Source organism: Odocoileus virginianus, chromosome 4 (assembly GCF_023699985.2).
Source record: "Odocoileus virginianus isolate 20LAN1187 ecotype Illinois chromosome 4, Ovbor_1.2, whole genome shotgun sequence".
In the NCBI taxonomy this organism is placed as follows: Eukaryota; Metazoa; Chordata; class Mammalia; order Artiodactyla; family Cervidae; genus Odocoileus; species Odocoileus virginianus.
Window position 1 is genome coordinate 25848084 of NC_069677.1, and position 18354 is coordinate 25866437.

General features: G+C 43.2%; 1 protein-coding gene across 3 annotated transcripts in view; it reads left to right on the top strand.

Annotated features, from left to right (window-relative positions):
• Nucleotides 1-18354, top strand: part of LAMP3 (lysosomal associated membrane protein 3) — a 31980-nt gene continuing 13626 nt past the window's right edge. For all 3 annotated transcript variants that reach the window (XM_020879955.2, XM_020879954.2, XM_070466341.1), the window contains exons 1-4: nucleotides 1-188; nucleotides 6693-7429; nucleotides 8603-8731; nucleotides 17820-17877. In XM_020879955.2, coding sequence (XP_020735614.1) covers nucleotides 140-188; nucleotides 6693-7429; nucleotides 8603-8731; nucleotides 17820-17877 — 973 coding nt within the window. In that variant the 5' untranslated portion in view covers nucleotides 1-139. The remainder of the gene's footprint in view (nucleotides 189-6692; nucleotides 7430-8602; nucleotides 8732-17819; nucleotides 17878-18354) is intronic.

Consider the following 18354-nt stretch of genomic DNA (forward strand, 5'->3'; position numbering starts at 1 on the left):
ACACAAGTGACTTTGGTTTCTCTGCCACAACTGAGTGAAGGGCAGAAGGAGCCTGCCCTGGCATCAACCTCCCACCATTGAGAAGACCCAGCCGTGCTGAGCCTAGCCTCTGTTGGCGAGGCTCTGGTGCTCCCCAGTCATGTCCTGGCAGATCCCTGCAGTGGTGGTGCTCTTCGTGTCTCTGGCTGGTGAGTGACACACATGACCTTCCGTGGTGACCCCACCATATCTAGTCCTATTAAATGTAAATTCATTCTAGTGCCGGTGATCAACGTGGGACAGGGCAGACTGGAAATAGCTGTAGTGACTTCAGTTATTGTGGGTATTTGACTTGGGACTGTCTTTTTATTGCTCTACATTGGGAGCACACTTCATTGTTTCCCAAGAGGGACAGGCTTCCACGGTTTGGATTGTTTTCCATGAGTCAGGCAGAGTAGGTATCAACCCAGGAAGACAGAGACACTGCCTGTGGTTCCCAAATAGATTCTAGGCACCTGATTAGGGAGAGTTTGTAGAAATCACTCCCATTTAAGAGGTAAATAACTGAGCCAGGACTTAAAAATGGGGCTTTTGCCACACACTCTGGGGAAAGCATGTCAAACTTTGTTTTTCTGCTTTTCTCAAATGAAGTGCTACATTTATATTATGTAACACTAAGTTGTGAAGATGAATGAAATGTGGCTGACAAACTGCACCATCTCAGAAGGATGTAAGCCAGGGCATCAAAGATTTGTTTTTCAATTGCAAGGATTTCAGGTCAGAGAGACTGTTTAGGAAGCTAAGCTTTTAATGATCCTTTTATGTCCCTATCCCCTGCTTTCACCAGGAGCATTTTCTCCCTAGGACACAGGGTCCTCTTATGTACTTTGTAAAGCTTGCTTGTTGATTCACAATCCCTTATACTACCACTGACTTGAATGTGTAAGGGAACTAGCTCTGTCCACACAGCCCCATTTAACATGCTCAAATGAGGGACACACCTGCACTGGACTGTAACACAATTCATCATGAAAGCTGGGTGAAGAGTCAGGCCAGCTGCCCTAATCCAGGCTGTTTTCCTTCATGCTGCACTTTCAGAATTAGAGTTTCACATTCTTTGGGAGGCAAAAATGGAAAGCCATTATTATGATTAACAGAACAAACTAATAAAAAACCATAAGTTCTCAGTGTACTAGGAGCCCTCAGTGAGCAATGTGTGGGCAAAATTTCAATGGCTGGCAGGTGACTGGGGGTTTCAAGAATGCAATGAGTGTGTGATAAATGCCCAGGCAGGTGGAGGGGAAATGCCCACATTGCCCTTTCCTCTCTGAGCTGCACATTCTTAGAGGTGAACACAGGCACTCAGCTAACAAATTGGGGTCCATGTTCTACACTTATGCACTACACTGCTACATGCGTATATTCAAGAAATACTTGCTAAATTGGGTATGAGAAAAAGCATTAGACATTTTGTTGGAAAAACATAGCTTTTAAGTAAGTTTACTGTGTAATCTTTTTCCAGTCACTTTGCTTCCCTGATCTCAAATTCTTCCCCTGTAAAATAAGAGGATTTAAGTTGGTATCAATCGAATTCAGATTCAGTTGCACACAAAAGACCAGCTCCAAACAGTGAATTAAACAAGATGAATGTTTGTTTCCCTTTTAAGTGAAAATGAGTCAAGAGGAAGTCAGAGCAGGTGTGTGGGGACTCATTCTCATGGACCCACCACCCTCTGTATGACCTCCACCTGCAAGGCCTCCTCACAGCTCTCGCTGTCTGCAGAGCTCTAGCCATCCCATACAACTTGCAGGCTGATTGAAGGCGGAAAGAGGAAGGCAACAGACAGGCCCCATGGGTGACTGAGCTCCCTTCGAGCAGCCTTCCCAGAAGGTCCACATGACCCTACCTCTTCTACTGCTTTGCTCTGAACTCAGTCACATTCCTATCTTTCCCATCTGGAAAGAAGCCTGGAGATGAATTCCAAGCAGTAAGCACTCAACTTCAACTCATGGTTCTATTTACGAAGGAAAAAGGAGAGACTGAATTTGGGGGGAGTCAGCCAGCCGTCTCCAACACAGGGCTGGAACCCCTTCTGTTCAAAGGTTCTCTTTGAGTCTTAAGTCCCCCAGAAAGTTAAGAGAGACAGGATTTGCATCCTTTTGCTAAATACTCTAAGATTAAACTGTGAAACTGTGAGCAGACTCTTGCCAAGGGCTGACCCCTGCTGCCCCACACATGCAGAAACAGTCTTCCTGCCTCATGCAGCTGGGGCTGCTTCTGCTGCCCAGGGAGGTGCCAGAGAAAGTGCTCATGCATTGTACCCGGTTCCCTGTCCCTGGATATGGCCCCTGGGGCTCCATTTACTCTCCAGCTGTGTTCCTTACAGCAGTGCAAAGTGTAGCCTCCAAAACACACCAGGCCCACTCCCTGCTGGCCTTCCACCTCTCCCTCCTCCCCAAACCTTCCCACGTTTCCTTCATGTTGACTCCCTTGCTGCTCTGCAGACATGCCAGGCTCTGAGGCCCCTGTGTCTGCACAAACTCTTCCTCTTGCCTGTAGGATGCCATCTGCTCTCTTGTCTGCCTGAGGAATTTCTTCTGTTAGATCCCCCACCTCACCCCATAGCACTCGGAGGGCCTGCTTCGATAATAACTCCTGTCACACTGAGGTGTGTAGTCCATTTTTGGATCTGCCTCACAAGGTTTTGAGCCCCTAAAAATACAGACCTGCCTCCAGTGCCTGGCCAGGAGCTTGGCTCAGTGACGTCTCCCGTGTATCCACTGAATTGGGTGTGGCAGGAAAACCAAACTAAGGCTCTCTAGGAAGGCCCAACTGTCTGGGAAATACCTAGAGAAGTAGTACTTGTGTGGTCACTGGCTGTCCCAGGGCCTCGTTGATGGGTTATCTCTCAGATCCTCATGTGAGCTGTAGGGAAATCCAAACCTTCTCACACCACTTGCTGCATTGCAGCTCACCATCTAGAGGGGTGAAGACTCTAGGGTACTCATTTTCTGAGTCTCTTGAATCCTGGAGAGGAGATGCTCAGGTTCTGGGAGTGAGAGTCTGACAAATCAATGTGCAGATTTCAGGTTGTGTTCTTTTGAGCAGGAGGAGGGCTGAGAGATTCTGAGTTATGCCCTGCCCTTGCTTCTGCCTACTTCCCTCTTTGTGGGTCTCAGTGAACTTAACTAAACCTCTAGGGGTCAAAGATCCCATTTAAAAACTATGACCCAATTTTGACAAAGATTGGGCATATATGTGTGGTCATAAACATAGATTTTGTAAAACAGAGTATTTTTCAGAGTATTATTTCCTTGAGTACCTAACAAACTTACGAAGTTTCTTGGACATACTTCAATGCACAGCAGAGCTACCCCTGTCAAATTTCCATCTAATGATCGGCCCATCTTTTATACCTCACACACCTACGAGGAGAGGAGGAGAGGGGCTAGATTGGAGAAGGAGAATATAAGAACAATATTTCCTAGAGTTGTTTAACTGTAACACACTCTGTCACTTTTGGTCCTGTCACCTACCAGCCCCAGGCATCTGTTCACCACAAAATCATGTATCATACGGAGACGCCATCACTTCCGGGCACCTCCCAAAGATTTCCTGTACATCAAGTGCAGTTGACAGGGTACCGTGAGTGTTCTTATCCTGTTTGGGGCGCTGTGCATTCATGAATAGCCAGTGTGTTTTTTCCCTTTGAGTTCATTCACTACTGAGAGAGGAGTTCTAATTGCATTATCAGGAAGGTTCCACATTTGAAAGCATGTGCTACTCAGTTGAGGAAATTCTACTCAGTTGAAAAGATTTACTTTAGCTCATAAGCATAAGGTAAACACAGCGGGATTTTATCAAGGACATAATCATCCAGGAGAGCAAAAGGCAGGTGGTTCTCAGTCTCCCAGAGTTCTCTGGAGCAATCTTTGCTTTTTACTACAGATATTCCTAGACACCATGTCTGGGAATGAATTCTATTTCTCCATCATAATACTATGATCCTAATGGGATTCCTATTGGGTTCTTGACCCAGGAAACAGCAACTCAGGTTTAGCCCAAATGAATTGTGAAGATAAATCTTCAACAACTGTTAACCTTCATAACAATCTTGAATGGAGAAATCTTGCCCCAGGTTCTACAATATAGGCATAAAGGCTCCACATGGAGTGATTTTACAAAGATTTGCAAAGTAAACCTGCAACCCAGAAAATCAATTGATATAACTCTCAAATATTATACATTTCAGTTGTCCAAGTAAACATTTTGGATTCAGAAAAGACTCTTTAGTAATAGTCTCAAGTAATTTAATGTTATTAATAATGTCTTATACAAACCAGCTGTGCAGAAATAATTGATAAGTGTTAGTACTGGACTTACAGTTAGCCTATTCTTCTGGAAAATGAGCACTGTTTTAGCATGTGGGCCTTTGAAAGCCTCACTGAGGACCACCATGATGAAAGTTTGGTGAACTGGGGTCACTGAAGGGGCACCCTACTCTTCTTCTCTCCTCTGATTTTGTCTCTTCTCTCACTGTTCTTCCCAGGGATACACACTACCTCCACCCAACCACAGATCCAAGGGCAGGCTTTGCTTCAGACAGGGGCTTGGGTCTGAAGCTCCAAAATTTACTCGTTGAACAATTATGGTCAAGTTAATAGAATTTTCTAAAACTGAGTTTCCTCATCTGAAAAACAGAGAAAGATTAGTACCTGTCAAAGGGTTTTTGAGAAGAGTTGATGAAAGATAACTCTTGATCTGAGGTCTGCCATGTAATAAGTGTTCAGTAACTTGAACTTTTATTGCTATTATTATGGGGAAATATATTGGATGAAAAAGAGAAAGAGTAAAGGAGTCTGTGGATGATTTTGATTAGATATGAAATTCAGGACTCTATAAACACCAGCATAGAACATTCTTTCCATTTTCCCCGTATTTTTCCAACTCACTGTTTGACACTGGGCAGCTCCCACTCCAGTGAGTGAAAATGCAATGGTAAACACCATGAAACCATAGCACTGAACAGCAGCACCGTCTCTCAGGGCACCTGATCATAAGCTTTCCTGAGACATCATCGCGCTTGTCCACTTTCAGGTTTGCTCTGTGCCTGAAGGAGACAAGGATAGAACTTTTCTGGTTGAAAAAGAGCCAGAGGCCTTTGGCCCTGAAGGGTGACCTGGGAGAGAACCTATGACAATAAAACACATTCTAGGTCTGCTTAATAGTTCAGAAAGGCTTTTACTCAAACCACCTTCTTTGAGCCTTCTAATAATCATAGGAGGAGGGTGATCCAGTGGTTAAGAGTCCACTTTGCAATGCAGGGGAAATGATTTTGATCCCTGGTTGGGAAACCAAGATGGGGTGCCACAACCAAGACCAGAAGCAGCCAAATAAATATATGAATAATCCTCGGAGGTTTACAGTGTTGTAACCACTACTTACACATTCAGTTATTTATTCATTCATTCTGTAACCACTGAATACCTTCAATGTACAAGCCCTGGTGATGGGAAAAAAAAAACAACCCACAGCTCCCACCTTGAGGTTGCCTTTAATCTAGTGGGAGAGATGCACAATCTATAAACATGTCATCAGGGCTGGTACACACTGTCCAGTCAGGCTTATTGTTAAATATTTGAATGCCATCCCCTTATATCATTACAAGTTGTGATTAGTGCAGTGAGGGCAGTGAAAATAACACTATGATGGAGAATTATGGGAATGGGGAGCTGTTCTATGTGGAGAGGGCAGGGAAGACTCTTTAAGGAGCCGACATTTAAGCCAAACTGTGAAGGACACGCACACCAGATATATCAGAGCCTTTATGGGTTAATTTAATTTCTTAGCTGGAAAAGCCTGGGCCACTCCGAAGGTTAAGTAAGGGAATGATAGAAATTGGGCTACAATTAGAAAACTGATGGCAAAATAAAAAATGGAAGGAAACTGAATCTCTTGTCGTTGGAGGCAATTATGCATAGATTGGCTGAACACATGACAAAATATACAACAGTAAAATTCACACATTAGATTAGGGTTTGTATTAGATAATCTTTAAGGTCCCTTTCAAGCCTGAGATTATATGATTCTATGAAAACTGTACAAGTCTGTGCAAATCTTTGTTCCTGTTATTCAAGCTGCCCCAGCTCTGTCAGATCATCCCAGCAATATCCTACCCAGGAACACACTCTGCCCAGGAACTGTCCGGATTCATGTCTGAAGATGGAAGATGAAGCAACATTGACACTTAGATATCTAGCTGAGTATGCTCCCTGGGGTGTTAGTACCACACCCTGTACACACAAAAGGAAAGAATATCTACAGTATGATCATGGATAACAGTCTTGTGTAACCCAATGAAGCTATATGAGCCATGCCATACAGAGCCACCCAAGATGGAAGGGTCATGGTGGAAATTTCTGACAAAATGTGATCCACTGGAGAAGGGAATGGCAAACCACTTCAATATCCTTGCTTCAAAAACCCCATTATGATCACAACCCTGTGAAAACATGGGTGAAACCAAAATGTTAACATTGTGACCTCATGGAAGAATTTTGAGTGATCTTCACTTCACCATTCTATCCTTGTAAATTTTCCCCATATCTAAAAAGTGCATGTTAATTCTAATGAAACATTAAAGTGGGAGTGGGGAGGGACTAACAAATGTGAGCTATTAGTTGGTATATTAACATTTTTTTCTAATTTGCAGCGATTTGGTATTATGACAGTCACAGAAAAGCAAAAGTGTTTCCAGAAATCACAGGTTACTCTTTACCTACAACAGAACAGGCCACAGTAAAACCTTCTCTCCTCCAACCAACAAACCACATGCCTCACAAAACTGCAGCAGCAAGATCAACAGATGGTCATGTCACCTCTCAGACAGTTGCCAAAACATCCAACTCTGAGACCCTAACCACAAACACAACCATAGAAGTTCTAGCAACAACTTTCCCAGTAACTACAAAGAGCACCCTACCAACCAGTCCAACAACCCACACTCTAGTCACAACCCTGGCCACACCCAACAAGTCACACGTGACTTTCCCAGTCACCGAGGCTAAAGTTGGCCTCAGTGTAGGTCCCAGTTCACCACCAGCCACTGTCAACTCAACAGCTCACACCACTGGAAACAGGCCATCGACTGCCAGCCACACAACAGGGAAAACCACTCGTAACCAGACCACTCTTCCAGTGACTTTGTCCACCTTGCCACACAACATCACAACCAGTCAGAAACCTACTCAACCCACCCACACCCCAGGGCCAACCACAGCCGCACACAACACCACCCAAACGGCCTCACCTGCCACCATAGCTCCCAGGCCCACCCTTGCACCACAGCCATTGTCACCCAAGACGGGAATTTATCAAGTTCTCAATGGAAGCAAGCTGTGTATCAAAGCAGAGATGGGGATACAGCTGACGGTTCAAGACTCCGTGTCGGTAAGTCAGGGCCAAAGGACCATAACAACAGCTTCAAAAAGTTTGAGTGAGAGTGCCTTGCTAAAAATGAACATTCCCCTGCATCCTGTATCTTGTAATGAAACAGATACTTGCGAGTTCCTCTTTCTCCAAGGTCCTCTATTAGAGAACCCGTTTTAGAATACCTATAGACACTGATAGTGACTGTATGAACAAAGGAAAGCACATACCAAAATTTTAAATATGCACATTCCTCACTTTTAGCCATCATGGGCAGAGTGTGGGGTATGTCCAGCTTTGACCCCAGCTGGGCCCTGTCCCTCTGGATGACTTCCAAGCCTCAACAACTTTCCTGTGAAATGATAGGTTTGCATTCAATGGTTGTTCCAACCACCTGTGACATTAATATGAAAAATCCAAATTAATGACAAGGTTGGTTGGAGGTGCTGGGGGTGGGGGGCTAGATTATTTGATTTACTGAAAGAATCACTATAAAAATCCTTCCTATTTTGCATCATTTTTGGGACTGCAAGTAAAACCTCCACATTCGGGTTTTTATTTGAAACAGAAATTCATTAGACAGCAAAACCTTTCCTGTAGTGCCCAGCATGTTTGATTGAACAAAAACTAAATTTCATACAGTTTATCAAGAATATAGCTGCCACGAATTATCTCTCAAGGAACTCCTCACTGTGAGAGCACTCTTTCGTTTAAAAAAAATCTTAACATAGAACAGACTTTTGGACTCTATGGGAGAAGGTGAGGGTGGGATGATCTGAGAGAACAGTATCAAAACATGTATATTATCAAGGGTGAAACAGATCACCAGTCCAGGTTGGATGCATGAGACAAGGGCTTGGGGCTGGTGAACTGGGATGACCCAGAGGGATGGGATGGGGAGGGAGGTGGGAGGGGGTTCAGGATGGGGAACACATGTAAATCCATGGCTGATTCATGTCAATGTATGGCAAAAACCACTACAATATTGTAAAGTAATTAGCCTCCAACTAATAAAAATAGTTGGGGAAAAAAACAATCTTAACAGATTGTAAATGAGAGGTGTCTTCCATGGACTTTGAAATTCCCCAGTGAACACCCACTAGTCTCGAGTTTCAGACTCCTTTCTAGCCTGTGTTCCTGGTCTCCTAACTAAAGTGTTCTCTTCATTGAGGCCATCTATTTTATTTGGTTTAGGTCTTTTCACCTCAGAAATACTTCAACATCGACCCCAATGCAACTCAAGCCTCTGGAAACTGTGGCTCCCGAAAATCCAACCTCCTTTTGACTTTTCAAGGCGGCTTTGTGAATCTCACATTTACCAAGGTGAGGCTGAGCTCCTTACACGAACAGGCTCTAGCATTGCTTTCCCTGCCCACCCCCAGCCCCACCAGGGCCAGTGGTGCAATCCCACACTTCACTTTAAATTCCAGAGGAAATAGGCATCAAAGCCTTTGGAGATGTTCTCTGATAAGAATGAGGGTCATGGAGATGGAGAGGAGGCAAGTGTCGACACCTTCTGTTTGCTCTCTTCCCCCTTCAGCCTCGTCTGTGCAGCCCAAGAAGGGCTTTGATGCCTCTTGGCGGGCACTTGGCCTCAGGGGGAACTTGGCCTCAGGGAACCTGACCACAGTGCTCTATGCAAACCACCCAAAGGAGGAAGTTGTACAAACAAGCAGACCCACAGAAATTTCCAGTGGGCACAAAAAGCAGTATTACTCTAACACCAAAGTCAAATGTCATAGAAGGCAAAATTCAGGGACTAACCAGGAGCTGGGTTTTCTAGGCCGTATCCTGGAAGGGAATAGACAACAAAGTATAGTGGAAGAGCATGGTCATGAGGTCAGAGTCTTGCCTACCAGTTTGACTCTGTTACTGTTCTGCTTTGGACATCAGGCAGGCAACCTAATCTGTTTGAGTTTTTTGTTTCATTTTTTTTATCATTTGAAAATGGGGAAAAGGAATTAAAGATCACTCCTGTAAAGAGCTTGATCCAATACAAAGAAAGTGGGTGTGCACTAGCTAGTAGCTACAGTTACAGTGACTGAAATGGGCAAATGTCTTAGGGACACAGTGATGGTCATTCCCCCTCTCAAAGGAGAGACTCTTTCTGATTGCCCCCAAGTGTCTTACAGGCCAAGAGGATCCCAGCAGCTGGGACTTGGTGCAAGCCTCTTTCTTACCTGTCTAACCGACCTTTGAAGTTAGAGGGTCTTGGTTAGCAGATCTTAGAGAGCAATGAGCACAGACTTTGGGACCGGACAAATCAAGATTAACTTCAGTCATAAAACTTACTAGCTGCATGACCTTGGACTAGTTTGGGGCATATTTCCTTGTCCATAAAATGGAACTAGTTATAGCTACTTAGTGGGACCCTTGGGAAAATTAGAAATGGCGTTTGTAAACCAGCCTTAGCTTTGCCCCTGGAGAAGGCAAAAAGTCCCAAAGAAAGTAAAAGTTCCCACCAGTCTTAGCCTTCAGGGGAATTTCTGCATTTTGAAAAAAAGTTATTTGGCTGTGCTGAGTCTTAGTTATGGTATGCGGGATCTTTGGTTTCAACCTGCAAACTTCTAGCTGTGGCATGTGGGACCTAGTTCCCCCACCAGAGATGGAACCAGGTCCCCATGCATTGGGAGTGCCAAGTCTTTACCACTGGACCACCAGGGAAGTCCCAGTTTCTGCATTTTAAAAAAGAAGTTGTTTCAGCCAAAGTGGCGGCCACATATCCCAAGATTACAGGGGCTAAGCATAGACCTTGATGTATGTTTAGTCTTCGTTGTGGAGTAGCTGAAGTAGCGGGAAAGGAAAAATATCTTTTGCCTTCAGATAGGCAATCCTTATTTTTTATTTTCCCACTTTTGGTGAAGACTTCATTTTTCCATTAAATCTGTATAAGAAAAATGTTAGAGTACATGTGAAGGGACAAGCAGCAGCCTCAGTAGTGAAGGGACAGGAAGGACGGATCAGGTGCTCCGGTCCTCCCCAGAGGGGACAGCCAGAGCTGCGGAGGCTGGTGGCAGGGTTGGCATCTAGCCCTGGGGACTGTCACTGTCTTTTATGGTGAGCATTCATTCTGGATAGTGAGGTGTCCTGAACGGCCACCACTCTACTGAGCCAGTTAAATATTTTACATACCACCTCTATCCAGTGTTGCCAGTGTTCAAGAGAAGGCAGAAATCCAGATCTTTTCATAAAAGCATCTGACTTTTAAAGTTAGCAACACATTTTGTAAAAACTGAACACTGTTGACCCAATGAAACACAGTTTTAGGCCTGTGTTTTGGCCTCAGGACCCTGACACTGTGCCTTCTGCCCTAACAGGTGAACTATGTGAAATGCCTTTAGGCAAGAAAGTCTAGATTCTTCCGCAAGAGAAATGCGCTCAACAAACAGTTGAGTCACTTTTTACTTGTTGCTACCCTCTACGCCAATGCTCTTCAGCAGTAGCAGTATTAACACTTGGGTTAATACAGATGAGTCTTTGCGGTGGGGGCTGACGTGTGCTTTGTGGGTTGTTGAGTAACATCCCTGGCCGACACCTACTAAACACCAGTAGCGACACCCAACCCCAGCTGTGACGATCCAAAATGTCTCCAGACACCAATAAATGTCCCCCAAGGGGCAAAATCACCCCAGATTGAGAACCAGTGTGCCAGAGAAAAAGAGAGCCTTAAAAAAATAGGGACACATGTTAGTTGTATCATTTTTGTTGTTCAGTTGCTCAGTCGTGTCCAACTCTTTGCCACCCCATGGACTGTAGCATGCCAGGCTTCCCTCCCTGTCCTTCAGCATATTCTGAAGTTTGCTCACACTCATGCCTGTTGAGTCAGTGATGCCATCTAACCATCTTGTCCTCTGTCATCCCCTTCTCTTCCTGCCATCAATCTTTCCCAGCATCAGGGTCTTTCCCAGTGAGTCAGTTCTTTGCATCAGATGGCCAGAGTCTTGAGCTTCAGCTTCAACATCAGTCCTTCCAGTGAATATTCAGGGTTGATTTCCTTTAGGATGGACTGGTTGGAACTCTTTACAATCCAAGGGACTCTCAAGAGTCTTCTTCAACACCACAGTTTAAAAAAATCAATGCTTTGGTGCTCTCAGCCTTCTTTACGGTTCAACTCTCACATCCATAAATAGATGTTATAAAGGAGAACCAAGTTGTAGAATGATAAATAGATGCTGATTAGCAAGACTGACTTTTCAGCCAGTTTATCAATAATAAGAATTTACTGAGCACCTACTTTGTCCCCAACACTGAGCTAGGTATAATGGGAGAAATAAAAGAAATATAGGTAATAGTTTGAGGTTTCAAATCATGTACAACAACTCATAACTGTTAAAATTGAACATTGCCAGCTACAGAAACAAAGAAAAATGTCCCTCCTATGAGGGAAGTTGTTGATGTTGTTCAGACTTTACTTTATGTATCATTTCTGCGTGACCATGGACAAGTCAACAGCTCTCTCTCTGAGCCTGTTTTCTCAAGATGGGGCTGCTATGAGGATGAATTGGGCTGGTGTATGTGAAAAAGCTGAGCAGGGCATCTGGCCCGTGTAGGGTCAGGACAGGTAGTTTTCCTTTCTCATTTCTCTCTGTTTCATTTTTAAAGAACTGAAAACCATTCCATGTCAATGTCTCATTTGATTAAGGTGATATGCTGAGAGTTGTTCAAACTCTTCAGCTGAAACATAAATATATTTCCTCTCACCCTCTACTACCCACAATTTCCTTCCTGCTCAGGATTGTTTGTTTTAAAAACAACACATCTTTCAATAACTCTGTGTAGAGTTTATGTTTCTGTTCTCAGGACTATCCCTTTCTCATCCACCTGGTTGGAAGGGCAATGTGAGCCTTCAGCCCTGACTCTGGGACCTGGAAGAAACCAGGCACCCAGAGGGAGGAGCCCCAGGGTGACACAGTGTTAGCCATTGAGGTGTGGACAAAGCGGAGTGCCCAACCACCTGGTGTTTCCCCAAAGCCTTTCGGGGCACTAGGAGCTGTCTTAGCTTACAGCTTCCTGAGAACTGTTATCAGCATTTATATACTAACACCCTCAGGGGGTTCAGAGCTTCCCAAGTAGGTGGCCCACCATTCCTGTCATGCTTCCCCTTGTGGGGTTCCCTCTGCCTGGAATGACCTTCCCATCTCTAATTCATCCTTTGAGATGAAATATCAATTCATCTTCACCCCAGGAAGTCTCCCCACCTCAATTGCCACCTCCATCCCAGGTAAACTGGGACACTTACTTCTCTTGGTTTCTGGACCCTCCATATATCCCCTGACCTCCACTAAGGCACTTGCCACACATTTTGCCATCTTGAAGGCAAGATTTTTACTTATTCACACTCTTTAGTACTCAGTCCTGACTTTATATATGGTGTGTGCTTATTCTTAGTCACTCAGTCCTGTCCAACTCTTTGCAACCCTTTGGACTGTAGCCCACCAGGCTCCTCTGTCCATGGGATTTTTCAGGCTAGAATACTAGAGTGGATTGCCATTTCCTCCTCCTGGGGATCTTCCTGACCCAGGGATCAAACCTGTGTCTCCTGCGTTGCGAGCAGACTCTTTACCCTCTGAGCCATCAAGGAGGTCCTTATACACAGTATATCTTTACCAAATGTTTGATGAAAGAAGGAATCAATATGGAGTAAATCTAAACTTCACAGAGAACTTTGAGCCAAGGGGTCAAAAAGTAAATTAGCACCACTGTGTAAACAGCTTCTTTAGTTTTTGTGACATTCAGAGTAGAGATTTCTTTCTTTCTTTTTTTTTTTTCCTTTTAACTTTTTATTTTATGTTAGAGTATAGTTGATTAACAATGTTGTGTTAGTTTCAAGTGTACAGCAAAAACATTCAGTACACATACATATATCTATTCTTTTTCAAATTCTTTTCCCATTTAAGTCATTACATAATGAGCAGAATTCCCTCTGCTACATGGTAGATCCTTGTTGGTTATCTGTTTTAAATATAGTAGTGAGTACACGTCAATCTCAAACTCCCTAACTATCCCCCCATCTGTCCCCATGGTAACCATACCTTGAGCGAAAGGGGCCTAATTGATGTCCACATCCTGAACATCTGTGACTGTGAAACTCCCATGATACAATTTGCAGAAGTTGAGGAGAGGACCCTGGGCATCACAGACACTGGCATGCTGCCTTCCTGGGCAGGCTTGACAGACTGGCTTTCTCTGGACCCTGTCCTTTGCTAAGGAGGATGTTTAAGTTCCTTGAGCTAAAATCTTTCTGATGAGATATTGCAGAGTTCTCTTTTTGATGAGATATTGCAGAGACACTGACAGTGAGGAGCCACATTGTCAGCAGCCATTGGTTGAGTAGTGAGATGGTTCTTCAGAAAATGGTTCATTCAAATGGACATGCTGTAAGTGCTAAAGTACCATATTTGGGTCTTAGGAGTCCTTGACCCCCTTTTATCAATGCTGATAGGTACACACAGGCTTTTTACTTTGCCTTCAAGAATCTGTCATGGTAGATATTTGTCATTCTTCAGCCTCAACCCCAAATGAGAAACCATCTGGCAGAGACTAACCTGATGGGTGACAAAGGAGAAAGCAGACGTTATAAATTGAATAATGTGTGGCATGTAATTTCCCTTGGGCTTTGGGTTAGCACCTGCTTGAAGCTCTCAACCTACCCTGCACCCCCACTGCTCTTCTCTGTATCCACCCCGTTCCCATCACTGAGAGCTGAAGTTTCAGCCAGGTTCTTTAATCCATAGGGCTAACTAAGCTTAGTTCACTGGCTTGTTCTCTCTTTCTGTTGGTGGTGGATTTGAGCTCTAGGATATAGATAAAAATTATCCTTTGACCTCAGCAAGAGAGGTTTACTGGGAAGGGAAAATCTTTTTGTTAACAATGCTAGTTAAAATTTGAATGGAGACTTTGTGATCAGTTTTTTACATGATTCCTTCATTTAATCTTCACATCAACCTAAGATGTGAGGATTACTATTGCCCATTACTATTGTCCCCATTCTTCTACTGAGTAAGTAAAAAATTAAATATTTGGAATGTTCACAAAGATTCAACAACTCAAACTAGGTTACATGAGAACAAAGACATATTTTTAAAATAATATTTAAAAATTCTTAGCGACACTTTATTCTCCCAAATAGGAGATTCATCGCTCAAACATTTCATAACCAACCAATGTATTCAGCAACTTTGTATTTTACTGGTGGTGTAACTCAGGAGTCAACAAACTATGCCCCTCCCTCCAACCAAATCCAGCCCACAACTGAAAAAATGTACAGTCCACAAGCTAAGAATGGCTTTTATATTTTTTATGGTTGGGGGGAAAAATGAAAATTCTATGACACATGGAAATCATATAAGATTCAAATTTTCAGTGTCCATAAATGAAGTTTATTTTTGGAATATGGTCACACTTATTTAAGTATATGTCATCTACAGCTGCTTTTGTGCTAGAATGGTAGAGTTGAGTGGCTGCTACAGAGAACCACAAAGCCTAAAATATTTACCATATGGCTCTTTACAACAGAAAAAAAGACAACTTTTTAACCCCTCATATAGAATAAACTTCAGTCCTGTTGCCATTCAAATTAGGTCAAGTTCTGAATTTTCAAAAGAAATGCTTTGCTCCAGTTTAAATGAAAGACAATTCTATTTTCTTTAACACTACTCCACAGAAAAAGTGGGTACCATGATCTAAATAAGACTCATTCAATATCGGCAGCATGCATTATATAAAACTTGAAATCTCAAGGAAACGAAACATTCCTCTGATCTTTTGTTTATATAACTTTGCCGAACACATGCTGTTCCTTCACCTTGAAGATAGACAGCAGCTTTGTCAACATTTGTCACATTTTGACTCAGTCAAAACAGAAGGATATAGGCTTGGGGCTCTGTCCTGTTACATCATGAGATGAACTTGCAGTGAGTGTGGGCACTGCCATCTGCTCTGGAGGGCCTCGCCATGGGCGCTAGCCCATAAAGCCCCAGTTCTCCTGGAGCAGGAACAACCTTTCCCATCACAGCATGCAGTGGGGGAGGGCCCAGGCTTGCTTTAACACTTTACCTCCCTTCTTGGAATTCTTAATGATTTTTTAAATTTTATTTATTCATTTACTAGCTGTGCTGGGTTTTCATTGCTGTACCAGGGCTTTCTCTAGTTTAGGCAAGCAGGGGCTGCCCTCTAGTTGTGGTGTCTTTCCTATAGATGATTACGTACAGGCAACTACATTACAGGGAATGTAAAAGGAAATTCTTACACAACAATTTTTTTTTCTCTGTAACCCCATATCCTGTAAGGGAAAATGTTGAACAAGATCCCATAGACAAGATCTTCATTTGTCTCACCTACAGTGTGATCAGAGGTAGATTCCTGCCTCCTCTGAGCCTCTTTGTTCTCAGTTGTAAAATGGGATAAGAACACTTATGCTGCCTCGAGGGGTTGTTATAAGGATCCAAGAAAGCAAAAAATGCACTTAGGAAACTGTAAAACCTTTAAAGAAATGCAAAGCCCCCTTTCTTTACAACAAGGATAGATCTAGGAGCTGCCACAGGAGGGAGAAACTCCAGGAGGTCTCCCAGGGAGCTCAGACTGACACCACCACTGTTCTGCTGCTCCTTAGATCAGTCTCTTGCTATAGCCCAATTTCCAAAAACATCACTGCCCTATTTAAAACCCTTCAATGAATTCTTTCTTAGGTTGGGGCAGGGATCTGATAATAGTGACCATGGCCCTGATGTAGTACTAGTCTCTCTTTGGCTAAAAGAGACCCCAAATAAAAGAATAATCTGGGGCTTCCCTAGTGATCCAGTGGTTAGGACTCTGCTCTTTCACCGCTGAAGGCCTGGATTCAATCTCTGGTCAGGGAACCAAGATCCCACAAGCCACACGGTGCAGGCCAAGAGGGAGAAAAAAAAAATAATAACCTGAATAAACTATATCTGAAAGCAACTCAAGAAGGGCCTGGATCACAGTTGTTTTTCTCTAAAACAAATGGATGATCCAAGCACATGGTTCAACTTGACTTTGACACCCAAAACTGAGCATCTTGAATGAATCGTCTAGGTCTTATTCTTCTCCCAGGACCTAGAGCACTGCCTGATCTGGGGTGGATATAAGAGAAGTTAAAGGCTAGTCAGGCAGTTTGGGGTCCTATCTTCCCCGCCACCTATTCTTAGAGTTGTGACCTTGGGCAAGTCACTGAGCCTTCATCTCTTCTCCTAGTTGTTGTGAGGATTAAATAAGGTGTAAGGCAGAGGTGACTTCCACACGAGGTGAAGTGCCGGGCACGAGGTGAGAAGCCAGCATGTGGAGGTGCTTCAGTGAACCATAGGATCCAGAGTTCAGTGCATTAATAGCAGTGACCTTACTGGAACAATTTATACTCTGGAACCCTTGGTGTGTATGGAATCATCATTTTCATCCACAAATAATATGCAAATGAACTAGTTGTGGTCAAGATCATTATTGTCAAATTCCTTTGACGACTATTAAAAGTAATTCTGTTTCAGATTCTCATTTTGGTTGCTTTACCATTTTTGGCAACTCTTGTGGATGGTTTTCTAATGAATGTTTGAAAGTGGTAACAGCATAAATAGCCTACTTTAAAAAATAAAAACTCCCTTTCCAATGAACCTTTTCATATCTCAATTCAATTCCTTTTTACGTTTCATACTCTGAATCTCTCCGGAAGTTATGGGGCTGTTCTGTAGGGGTTTTTTTGGTTTGTTTTGTTTTTCTAAAAAAGACAATCTCTGGATAAAATGCTTTCTAATTCTGAATGCAACAGCCTGAGGTCCTCTTCTAGGGAGCAGTCAGTAATCTCAGGGTTAGCCATTCCTTTTCATGGTTCCATCTAACCACTTGGAGATATGAACCCATTAATCTGTTTAAAGTAACTGATAACCTGTCCAGGAAAATCCACACACATACACTATTTTGCATACACTAGTTTTGCCAGGAGGTTTATGGACCCCATCAAATCCACCCACAGTAGCCTTAAGGATGAGTGGTCTTGGTCTAAATCCCTACCCTAAGATACTAATTACTAATAACAGCTTAATGTTTGCCCCTCACCCCACAACCCACTCACCTTTCGGATATATTTGCATTTTATCTGGGAAAAACCTGGCCCAGCTGAAGGGACTCAGATTTACCAGTGGAATTTGAATTTCAGGCTCTAGCAACAAGCATAATGTAGAGAAATTTTCAGCTGGGGCAAGCCATTACTTATTATTTATTTACTGTGTGATGTATTTACTTTTTTGGAAGTTTTCAAGAACAAGTATGGTTCCATTACAACATACCCCCAAACTCTCATATCAATGATTTAATACCTGGAATCCTGCCTAAACAGTCTGTAAACTAGAATTAAACATAAAAACAGAGACTACCCAAAGATTGACACACTACTGTTTTACAGGATGAAAACTCCTACTATATCAGTGAGGTAGAAGCCTATTTGACTGTCTCAAATCCAGGTAAGTAGTTGGAGAGGCCTGTTCCACCAGCGATGATGCTATGTTTTTGGTTAGTTCATTTTTCATCTCACTAATCTGTGATGCTGCATTTGAGAAACAGGCAGAGATACAATAACACAGCAGTTAAGAAAACAAGCTCTAGAATTGGACAGCTTGAGTCCAAACACCATTTATTAGCTGTGTGGTTTTGGGCAAATGTTTTCACCTCTATTTCCTCATCTGTAAATGGTGACAGTAGTACCTATCTTGGAAAATTAGTATGGGAATTAAACAGGAAAATGCACATCAAGTACTTGCACAGTGCCAGACCCAGTGAGCTGACCCTCACTGGGTGATGTGATCTCAGACACAGGTGAATGCCACCTGCAGTGGCAGGACAGGAGGGAACTTCCAGGTTGCTTCACTAACAGCCTGTGGGTGAATTCACTGAGGTTCATAGTCTGGTCCTCAGTCCCAGAAGCCCTTAGCACACCCTTA